This window comes from Ciconia boyciana, chromosome 27, assembly GCF_034638445.1.
Source record: "Ciconia boyciana chromosome 27, ASM3463844v1, whole genome shotgun sequence".
NCBI classification, from domain to species: Eukaryota; Metazoa; Chordata; class Aves; order Ciconiiformes; family Ciconiidae; genus Ciconia; species Ciconia boyciana.
This window is the reverse complement of record NC_132960.1, coordinates 3,084,682-3,094,669: the sequence shown is the minus strand read 5'-3', so window position 1 is coordinate 3,094,669 and position 9,988 is coordinate 3,084,682. Positions and strand designations below refer to the sequence as shown.

The window sequence follows — 9,988 nt, the reverse complement described above, 5'->3', positions numbered from 1 at the left end:
ATAGGGACACACATCACCCCTATAGCAAGCCCACACCCCATATAGGGAGCACACGTCACCCTAGAGCAAGCACGCGTCCCCCATGGGGAGCACACACGTCCCCTATAGTAAACATGTCCCCTATAGGGAGCACACACGTCCCTTATAGTGCACACACGTCCCCTATAGGGAGCACATACATCTCCTATAGGGAGCACACACGTCCCCTATAGGGAGCACACACGTCCCTTATAGTGCACACACGTCCCCTATAGGGAGCACATACATCCCCTATAGGGAGCACATACATCTCCTATAGGGAGCACACACGTCCCCTATAGTAAACATGTCCCCTATAGGGAGCACACACGTCCCTTATAGTGCACACACGTCCCCTATAGGGAGCACATACATCCCCTATAGGGAGCACACACGTCCCCTATAGGGAGCGCGGGGCCGGACCTGGCGGGCGCGGCAGGGGGCGCTGCGGGAGCAGGGCGCATGCGCAGGGCTGGCCCCGGCCGGCTTCCGGCGGCCGGCTTCCGGCTTCCGGCGCCGCGGCGGGACGGGCGGAAGTCGGCGGCGGGGGCGGGCGGAAGCGGCGGCCATGGCGGCGGCGGCTGCGACCGGGCCCGGGCCCGCGGCGCCGCGCACCAAGACCAAGAAGAAGCAGAAACGGTTCGTGCCGCAGCGGGTGAAGGTGCCGCGGGCCGCCGACCCGCTGCTGGCCGTGCTGGCCTGGGGCGTCAACCACCAGGTGAGGCCGGGCACCGGGCCCGGCACCCGGAGCGGCCCTGCCAGGGCAGGACCGGGACCCCCATCCTCCCGCCGGCCCCGTTCCCCTTCCCCCCTCCCTCACCCCCGCACCGACAACCGGGGCCCGTTAACCCCCGGTTGGGGTACCCCCAGCCGGTGGGGTTAACGGGCCCCGGTTGTCGCCGCTGTACCCGGTGGGTGACCCGGGGGGGGAGGGGGGGAGGGACTGGTTCTGGGGGGGCCCAGCCCGACACCCCCACCCCCCCCCACGCCCCCCAGATCAACGAGCTGAGCCAGGTCCCGCTGCCCGTCATGCTGCTGCCCGACGACTTCAAAGCCAGCTCCAAGATCAAGGTCAACAACCACCTCTTCAACCGGTGAGCTGGGGGGGAGACGCGGACACGAGTGGGGGTCCCACCCCCCGGGGCGGCCCCCCGATCTCATGTTTCCCCCACCCCCGAACCCCTAAATCCCCAGGGAGAACCTGCCCAGCCACTTCAAGTTCAAGGAGTACTGTCCCCAGGTCTTCCGCAACCTCCGCGAGCGCTTCGGCATCGACGACCAGGACTACCAGGTGGGGTGACACCCCACGGGCGTGGAACCCCCCCCGCAGGCCCCCCTCAGCTTGATGTTTGTCACCGTCCTCGTGTCATGTGTCGTGTGTGTCCCCGTCCCCCCCCAAAAAAAAGGTGTCGCTGACGCGGAGCCCCCCGCACTGGGAGGGCAGCGACCGGCGGTTCCTGCTCTCCTCCGACCGGACGCTGGTGGTGAAGGAGCTGTCGAGCGAGGACGTGGCCGACGTCCACGATCTCCTGTCCCACTACCACCAGGTACGGCGAGCGGGAGGGGGCTACGTGGCGGGGGGGGCGGTCACCGCGTGTCCTGGCATGTCACTGTCTGTCCCCCCCGCCCCTGTCACCCCAGTACGTGGTGCAGTGCCACGGCAGCACGCTGCTGCCCCGCTTCCTGGGGATGTACCGGGTGAGCGTGGACAGCGAGGAGACCTACCTGCTGGTCATGAGGAACATGTTCAGCCACCGCCTCCCCGTCCACAGGAAATACGACCTGAAGGTAAGGGGGTGCCCCCCCCCATCCCCAATCCAGGGCCCCCCCCCACCTGGGGGAGGGGGCCGGACCGCCAGTCGCCTCACGTCAGCTCTGCCTCCCTCCAGGGCTCCCTCGTGTCCCGAGAGGCCAGCGACAAGGAGAAGGTACCGGGGTGGGGTGATGCTGAGACCCCCCAGTCTCGAGGGGGGGGAGTTTCCGGACCTCATTACCCCCCCCAATAACGACAGCTCCCCCCCATAATGATGGCTCGTTACCCTAACGAAGGGGGTGGCACAGGAGATCCCTTTGACCACCATGGGCATGTCCCCTGCTTGGGGGAGTCCCCTTCCTCCCTGGGGACCCCCTGGCTGCCCCCCCCCTCCCCAGCCTGATGTTTTTTGGGGGCTGCCCCATGTGTGCCCCCCCCGCAGGGCAAGGACCTGCCCACCCTGAAGGACATGGACTTCTTGAACAAGAACGAGAAGGTCTACGTGGGCGAGGAGGACCAGAAGGACTTCATGGAGAAGCTCAAGAGGGACGTGGAGGTGGGTGAGTTGGGGGGCTGCACCCCCTCCCCCCGGGGGCCTTGGGGGGGGGCTGCCCCCCCCGTCGATGTGGGTGTCCCCCACCCCAAGTGATCTCTTGGTTGCCCCCTCCCAGTTCCTGGTGCAGCTGAAGATCATGGACTACAGCCTGCTGCTGGGGATCCACGAGGTGGGGCGGGCAGAGCAGGAGGAGGAGGAGGAGGTGGAGGAAGAAGAGGGCGGGGGGTGACGAGGGGGGGCCACAGTGGGGGGGCTCCTACGGGACCTCCCCTGAGGGCATCGGCAGCTACCTCAACTCCCACCGCCCCCTCGGCCCCAGCGACTTCGACCCCTACGTCGACGTCTATGCCCTGCGCGGTGCTGGGGGTGAGCGGGGCTTGGGGGGGGTTGGGGGCAGGGGGCACCCCAGGGCTGACGCCCCTCCCCCCGTGTCCCCCAGCCGCCCCTCGGCGGGAGGTGTACTTCATGGGGCTGATCGACGTCCTCACCCAGTACGACGCCCGCAAGAAGGCGGCGCACGCGGCCAAGACCGTCAAGCATGGGGTGAGGGGGGACACCCCAAACTGGGGGAGGGGCTGGCAGGGGACCCCCCTTATTTTGGGGCGGGGGTTGAGGTGGTTAGAGCCCTGCTGGGGTGAAAGAGGATGGGGATGGGGGGCAGCCCCTGGCAGGGTCTTGGGGGGGGTTAGGGGGTGCCTTGAGGGATGGGGGGGCTGCTGGTGCTTGGGGGGAGGGTTGGTGCTGAGGGGGGGTCTGACCCCGTGCCCCCTGGCAGGGTCCTGGGGGGGTTAGGGGTGCCTTGAGGGATGGGGGGCTGCTGGTGCTTGGGGAGGGTTGGTGCTGAGGGGGGTCTGACCCCGTGCCCCCCCAGGCAGGAGCGGAGATCTCCACGGTGCACCCTGAGCAGTACGCCAAGCGCTTCCTCGACTTCATCACCAACATCTTCGCCTAGGGGGCCCCCGGACCAAGACCCCCCGCCGGGCTGTGCTGCCCCACCCCCGGTGTGCACAGCCCCCCCCGGGGACCCCAGTCACCCCCAGGCGTGGGCCCCCCACAGCAGCCCCCCCACCCCAGCAGGCGGGGGCTTTGCTACTCAAGTGCCTTAACATTATTTGGAGGGGGGCTCCCCCCCCCCCCAGACACGGGGGGACCTGGGCCCCTTCTGTCCCCACCCCCATGCTGGGGGGGGGGGGGAATCAAACACTACTTGCCCCAGGGTGAGGGGGTCCCCTGTTCCTTCCCCCCCCCCGAGGGGAGCAGCACCCCCTGTTCCAGGGAGGGCCCAGGGGTGGGGGTACAGCCCCTGCCCCCCCTTCTGAGCCAGGCTGGGGGGGCCATTCCTTGCCCTCCCCCATGTGGGACCCGGGGGCACCTCCCCCCTTGCTGCAGCCCCCAGGGGTGACCCCGCTTCCCATGGGGGGACCCCAGTTCCATGGGGGGGACCCCGGCCCTGTATGACCCCGGGGAGGGGTGGGGCGGGCAGGGTCCTGTGGGGTGACTGCCCCCCCCCCGGGTGTCCCGGGGGCTGTCCCCAGGGCCCCCCCTCCGTTACCAGCGGGGCCCCCCGCCCCCCACTGTGTACTGAGAAATAAATTATTGAACCGGACCCGGCTCTGCCCCGTTACCGGGACCCCCGAACCCCCGGCTCCTCCCCGTTCCCGGGACTCCTGGCCCCGCCCCGGCCCCTGGCTCCGCCCAGGCCCCGCCCCCGCCATCACGCGCCGTTCCTATGGCGACGGACTCGGTGCTCCGTGCTCCCCCCTCCCGCGCCGTGCGCCGTTGCCATGGCCCCCGCCCCGTTGCCATCGTGGCCCCGCCCCGCGCGGTCACGTGACGCGCGGCGGCTCCGGGCAGGTCCCCCTCCCCGCCGCCGCCGCCGCCGCCGCCGCCCCGCTCCGGCCGCGCCGCCCCCGCCATGCTGCGGCCGCCCGGCGATGGTGGGTCCGGGGGGCGGGGGGCGCGGGGACCCTTCCTGCCCCGGTACCGGCGCCGCTGGGCCCGGCCTCCCCTGGGCCTGCCCGCGGCACCGGCCCCCTCGGCCCGGCCCGGCCCGGCCTTCCCCGAACCCCATCCTGGCCCCCGGTAACGGGCCGCGGCGGCGCCCCCGCCCCGGGCCTGGCCGCTGCCCCTGTCCAGACTCCCCCCTCCCCCCGGGCCTGTCCTGTCGCCGGGCCCCCGCGGCCTCTCCCGGGCCTGTCCTGCCCCCTGTGCCGCCCCCGGGCCTGCCCCCTCCCGGGCCCCATCCTGCACCCCCAGACCCCCCTTGCCCGCCCAGCTCCCCGGGCCCCATCCCGGCCCCCGGGATCTCCCCACATCCCGCCCCCCGCGATCCCTGTCCCTGCATGGAGCCCCCGGGAAGCTCAGGGGGTGACCCCATACGGGGGGGCTGGGGGCAGCAGCTGCTCTGAACCCCCCAGCAGTGGGGACCCCCCCACGCATAGAGGTGGGTAAACACCCCCCCAGTCCTGGGGTGCTGAAGGGGTTTGGGGGGCAAGGGGGGCCAGATGGGGGGGCGAGGAGCTTGTAACCCCCTCCAACTGCTCCGGGGGCACTGGGCCTGTTTGTTATTGTAGGGTCTCCTGGGGACATGGGGGTGCGGGGGTGGATTACGCTGCCGTTGTTATTGTAGGGTCTTCCAGCGGGGGTAGGATCCTTTGGGGGGAGGGGAAGGGGTACTGGGGGCTCCCGTGTGACCCCCCACGTCCCCCCAGCCTGTGGCTCGTGGCTCCGCTGATCCGCTGGCGTCTGCGGCTCGCGCTGTCCCCCATGGGCTCGCCAGGTGGGTGCCGTCCCCCCCCCCGGTGTGGGGACCCCCCCTTGGGCAGCGCGGGCAGCCCCCGCTCCCACCTTCTCCCCCGGGATGGGGATCGCCGTGCTGGGGGGGGCCGCGGGGCAAGGGGGTGCCCCGAACCTCGATCCCCCCCCCCAGGGGCCGCGGGGCTGTGTCATCCCCTTGGGCGTCAGACGGCCTTTGGGGGGGGGGGGGGGTTAATCCTCAAGGTGCCACCTTGGGTGGGCAAATGTCCTCCCCCACGTCCCACCAGAGGGGGGGGGGCGGGGTAAGGGGGTGCCCCAAACCTCACTCCCACCCCCCCGTGGGTCACAGGTCTGTGACACCCCCTTGGCTTGCTCAGTTTTTGAGGGGGGGGGGGACAGGTTTAATCCTTGAGGTGCCACCTTGGGTGGGGAAATGTCCCCTCCCACGTCCCACCAGGGGTGGGGGGACACCCCGGTCCCAGCGGGGCCACCCTTGGGTGCCATCCGTCAGGCTCTGACGCCTGGGGGTCGTGTCCCCCCCCCTCCCCCGCAGTGTCGTTCGTCCTCTCCAGGATGGCGGCCTGCGGGGGGGCCGCTAAGAACAAGGTGACGGTCTCCAAGCGGGTGTGGGACTTCTTGACCAAGGAGAGCCCGGCCAAGCTGGCCCGCCTGAAGGAGGAGACCAAGGTCAGCATCATGGTGGACGGCGAGACCTCCGACATCTACGTCCTGCAGCTCTGCGTGCCCCCCCCCGGCCCCCCCGGGGGGCTCTGCCCGGCCCGTAAAGCCCTCAAAGCGTTGTTGAAGGAGACGGAGAAGGAGTTGAAGAAGAAAACTCAACGCCACGGCGAGTTGGTGGGCTGCGTCACCGTCCTGGAGCCCGGCGGGGCCGGTTTGGGGGGCCGGGGGCCGGCGGGGGGCCGCGGCGGGGGTTCGGCGGCAGCCGGTTGTTCGCGGGAGGAGGAGCCCGACCGGCAGTGTCCCATCTGCCTGGGGGAGATCCAGAAGATGAAGACGTTGGAGAAATGCCGGCATTCCTTCTGCGAGGACTGCATCACCCGGGCGCTGCAGGTGAAGACGGCCTGCCCCATGTGCGGGCGCTTCTACGGGCAACTGGTGGGCAACCAGCCCCCCAACGGGCGCATGCTGGTCACCAGGGACGCCGGCCTCCTCCTGCCCGGCTACGAGAAGTTCGGCACCATCATCATCCAGTACGTCTTCCCGCCCGGCGTCCAAGGGGTAAGATGGCACCGGCGCCTCCCGCCCAACCCCCCCCGCCAGCCTGGGTGGTCCCGGAGGGGCTGGGTGCTGCTGGCACCCGGCTGTCCCCGGCCGTCGGGGTGCTCCTCGGCCGGATTGGCACCCCTGGGCGTCCCCAAAACCCGATGGGTGTCCCTGGCCCCCTTGGGCATCTCCAAATCCTGCTGGGTGCCCCTGGCCCAGGTCTGTGCCCCTGGCACCCCTGGGTGACCTCAGAACCTGACGGGTGTCCCTTACCCAGCTCCGTGCCCTTGGCCCCCTTGGGTGCCCCCGGACCCTGCTGGGTGCCCCCCACCCTAGCTCTGTGGCCCTGGCCCCCTTGGGTGCCCCCAACCCAGCCCTGGTACCCTTGGGCACCCCCAGACCCTGCTGGGTGTCACCGTCACCCCTGGGTGCCCCCAAAACCCCATGGGTGCCCCTGACCCAGCATTGTGCCCGTAGCACCCATGGGTACCCCCAAACTGTGCTGAATGCTCCAGCCCAGTTCTGTGCCCTTGACCCCGTTGGGCACCCCCAAACCCTGCCGGGTGCTCCCAACCTTGCTCTGTGCCCCCTGGGTACCCCTGGGCACCCCCAAACCTTGCTGGGTGCCCCTGGCACCCCAAAGTACCCCCAAAACCCTGCTGGGTGCCCCCAACCCAGCCCTGTGCCCCTGGCACCCCCCAACCTTCCTGGGTGGCCCCTATCAAGCTCTGTGCCCCCAGTCCCCCCCTGGGTACCCCCAAACCCTGCAGAGTGTCCCTGGCACCCCTGGGTACCCCCAAACCCTGCTGGGTGTCCCTGACCCAGCCCTGTGTCCCCTGCCCGCCTCAGCCATCCCCCCATTGCCCCCCACCCCCAACCTCCATCCCCCAGCTCTGCTGGAGTGTCTCCCCTTCCCCCCCATCCCCCTTGGGCACCCCCAAACCCTGCTGGGTGTCACTGCCACCCTGGGCACCCCCAAAACCCTGCTGGGTGTCCCTGGCACCCTCGGGTACCCCCAAAACCCTGCTGGGTGCCCCTGATCCAGCTCTGGGCACCCCCAAAACCCTGCTGGGTGCCCCTGATCCAGCTCTGGGCACCCCCAAACCCTGCTGGGTGTCCCTGGCACCCCTGGGCACCCCCAAAACCCTGCTGGGTGCCCCTGATCCAGCTCTGGGCACCCCCAAAACCCTGCTGGGTGACCCTGGCACCCTCGGGTACCCCCAAAACCCTGCTGGGTCCCCCAGCCCAGCCCTGTGCCCCTGCCCCTCCACGCCCCCACCCTCCCTCCCCCATCTGGGCCATCGTGTCCCCCCTCCCCTCGGGCTCCACGCCGCGTCCCCCACCCCTGACCCCCACCCTGCCGCAGGTGGAGCACCCCAACCCGGGGGTGCGGTACCCCGGCACCACGCGCGTGGCGTACCTGCCCGACTGCCCCGAGGGGAACAAGGTGCTGGGGCTGTTCCGCAAGGCCTTCGACCAGCGCCTGACCTTCACCGTGGGCACCTCCATGACCACCGGCCGCGCCAACGTCATCACCTGGAACGACATCCACCACAAGACCAACTGCACCGGCGGGCCCCAGCTGTACGGGGGGGGCATCGCCCCTGGGGGGCGTTCGGTGGCAGCCCGGGGTGAAGGGGACTGGGGGGAAGCGGGGGCGTCCCCCGGCGTGGCTGTGGGGTGGGGGGCAGTCTTGGGATGGGCTATAGAAGAAGGGGGCACCTCCTCTGGCACCCCGGGGTGAAGGGGACGTCCCTGGGGAGCGGGGGGGCATCACCCCTGGTGTGGCTGGGGGGGCATCTCCCCTGGCACCTCGGGTGGGGGGACACCCCAAGGACACAGGTTATGGGGGACTGGGGGGGGCTTCACCCCTGGCATGGGTGGGGGGACACGCTGGCGACAGGCTGGGGGGGAGTGGGGGGCACCACCCCTGGTGTGGCTGTGGGGTGGGGGCAGCACCCTGATGGCAAGTGCTGGGGGTGCAGGGGGGGCATCGGGCACTGTGGGGGGAGCACCCAGCCGTGGGGGCCGTGCTGATATGACACCCCCTCCCCCCCCCCCAGGTTCGGGTACCCCGACCCCACGTACCTCGCCCGGGTGCAGGAGGAGCTGCGGGCCAAGGGCATCACCGAGGACTGAGCCGGGGGGCGGGGGTGCCCCCGGCAGCGGGACCCCCCGGCCCCCCCAGGCAGGCGGCTGCTGCCCGTGCCGGGGGCACAAGGAGCGTGCCAGGGCCCGCCGGGGGGGGGGCACGGTGCCATGCAGCCCCCCCACACCCCGGCACGGACGGACGGACGGTGTCACTCTGTACATACCCCCCGCAGCCCCCCCAGGACAGACGGACAGGCTGGGGGGCGTCCTGTGCCCTCTGCCCCCCCCGCCCCGGCAGCGGGGTCGGTGCCCCTCGGGGGGGCGGGGGGCAGCGGGTTAATTTATTTTTTATTTTTACCCCCCCCCCCGCACCCCCCAGCTCTGTAACTTTGATCCAATAAAAATATGCAACGCCGCGAGGGGCGTCCGGGGGGCTTGGGGGGGCCCTGGGGTGTCCCCCCACCCCTGGGGGCAGAGGCGGGGGGCACCAGGGCCCTTGGGGGACCCTGGTATGGTGGGAGCGGGCCGGGCCGTACCCGTGTGGGGCACTGGGATGGGGACACCGGGTTGGGGACAGGGCTGGGGACACTGGGATGGGGACATTGTGCTGGGGATGGTGGGATGGGACGTTCGGATGGGACATCAGGCGGGGGACACCAGGATGGGAACGTAGGGAGGGGACACCAGGATGGCGATATGGAGATGGGGACACTGGGCTGTGACCTGAAATGGGGACGCTGAGCTGGGACACCAGGATGAGGGCATTGGACTGGGGACACTGGAATAGGGACGTCAGGTTGGGACACCAGGATGGGGATACTGGGATGGAGGGCACCAGCATGGGACACTGGGATGGGATGGGGACATTGGGCTGGGACACCAGGATAGGACATTGGGATGGGGCCCAGGGCTGGGACATGGGGATGGGACACCAGGATGAGGCACTAGGATGGGACATGATGGGACACTGGGATGGTACCTGAAATGGGGACATTAGGATGGGACATCAGGATGAGGCACTGGGCTGGGACACCAGGATGAAGACATTGGGATGGGGACATTGGGATGAGGCACCAGGATGGGACACCAAGATGGGGACATGGGGATGGGGCAATGGGACAGGACAGCAGGGTGTGGACGTTGGGGATAGGAGGCACCAGGATGGGACACCAGGATGGGGACATTGGGCTGTTACACTGGGATGGGACATGAGGATGGGACACGGGGCTGTGTCCCCAGGAGCCCGGCTGTGGTGCAGGGGGGCTGTGGTGGGGTGGGGACAATGGTGGGGGCATCACCCTGGGGGGTCACCGCTGGGTCGCCCAGGGAGGAGCTGTGGGGTGGCCCCGGGGTGTCACTGTTGGGACCTTCGGGGGGGTCACAGGACGGCTCCTAGGGTGTTCCTGTGGGGTTCCTCAGCAGGGGGGTGTTACTGTGGGGTCACCCCAGGGGTCGGTACTGCGGGTGCCCGTGTCCCTGCCGCTGCCAGGAGGCTACGGGGGGAGGCGAGCCAGGGACCTCCTGGGACTCGGGGACGGGACCCACCTGCCTCTTGGCCCCCCAGCGCGGCTCTTGCCCCCCAGGTATTT

General features: G+C 70.1%; 2 protein-coding genes across 4 annotated transcripts; both read left to right on the top strand.

The window, feature by feature from the left end:
• The first annotated feature begins 538 nt into the window (after positions 1–538).
• Positions 539–3,321, top strand: PIP4K2C (phosphatidylinositol-5-phosphate 4-kinase type 2 gamma). The gene is given in 11 exon segments (XM_072847311.1): positions 539–736; positions 1,015–1,112; positions 1,213–1,309; positions 1,425–1,565; positions 1,660–1,806; positions 1,908–1,946; positions 2,214–2,327; positions 2,443–2,543; positions 2,545–2,693; positions 2,767–2,870; positions 3,199–3,321. Coding segments are annotated over 11 exon segments (1,221 nt in total). The 5' UTR covers positions 539–586; the 3' UTR covers positions 3,280–3,321.
• An 849-nt stretch (positions 3,322–4,170) lies between these two features.
• DTX3 (deltex E3 ubiquitin ligase 3) lies at positions 4,171–8,815 on the top strand. Of its 3 annotated transcripts, none has more exons than XM_072847378.1 (5): positions 4,171–4,264; positions 5,039–5,106; positions 5,638–6,323; positions 7,675–7,892; positions 8,372–8,815. In XM_072847378.1, the coding sequence occupies exons 2-5, from the start codon at positions 5,094–5,096 to the stop codon at positions 8,445–8,447; spliced, it is 993 nt and encodes a 330-aa protein (XP_072703479.1). In that variant the 5' UTR covers positions 4,171–4,264; positions 5,039–5,093; the 3' UTR covers positions 8,448–8,815. The 3 variants fall into 3 exon arrangements, with proteins under 3 accessions (XP_072703479.1, XP_072703480.1, XP_072703478.1); XM_072847379.1 differs by having other exon boundaries at positions 4,185–4,264; positions 5,657–6,323; XM_072847377.1 differs by lacking the exon at positions 4,171–4,264 and adding an exon at positions 4,643–4,770.
• The last annotated feature ends 1,173 nt before the right edge of the window (positions 8,816–9,988 follow it).

What these genes read in the sequence shown, in the direction of transcription:
- DTX3 (XM_072847379.1), top strand. An exon ending in GTCCCCCATGGGCTCGCCAG is followed by an intron (nt 5,107 to 5,656) that starts GTGGGTGCCGTC and finishes CGTCCTCTCCAG; the next exon opens with GATGGCGGCCTGCGGGGGGG. An exon ending in TCCCGCCCGGCGTCCAAGGG is followed by an intron (nt 6,324 to 7,674) that starts GTAAGATGGCAC and finishes ACCCTGCCGCAG; the next exon opens with GTGGAGCACCCCAACCCGGG.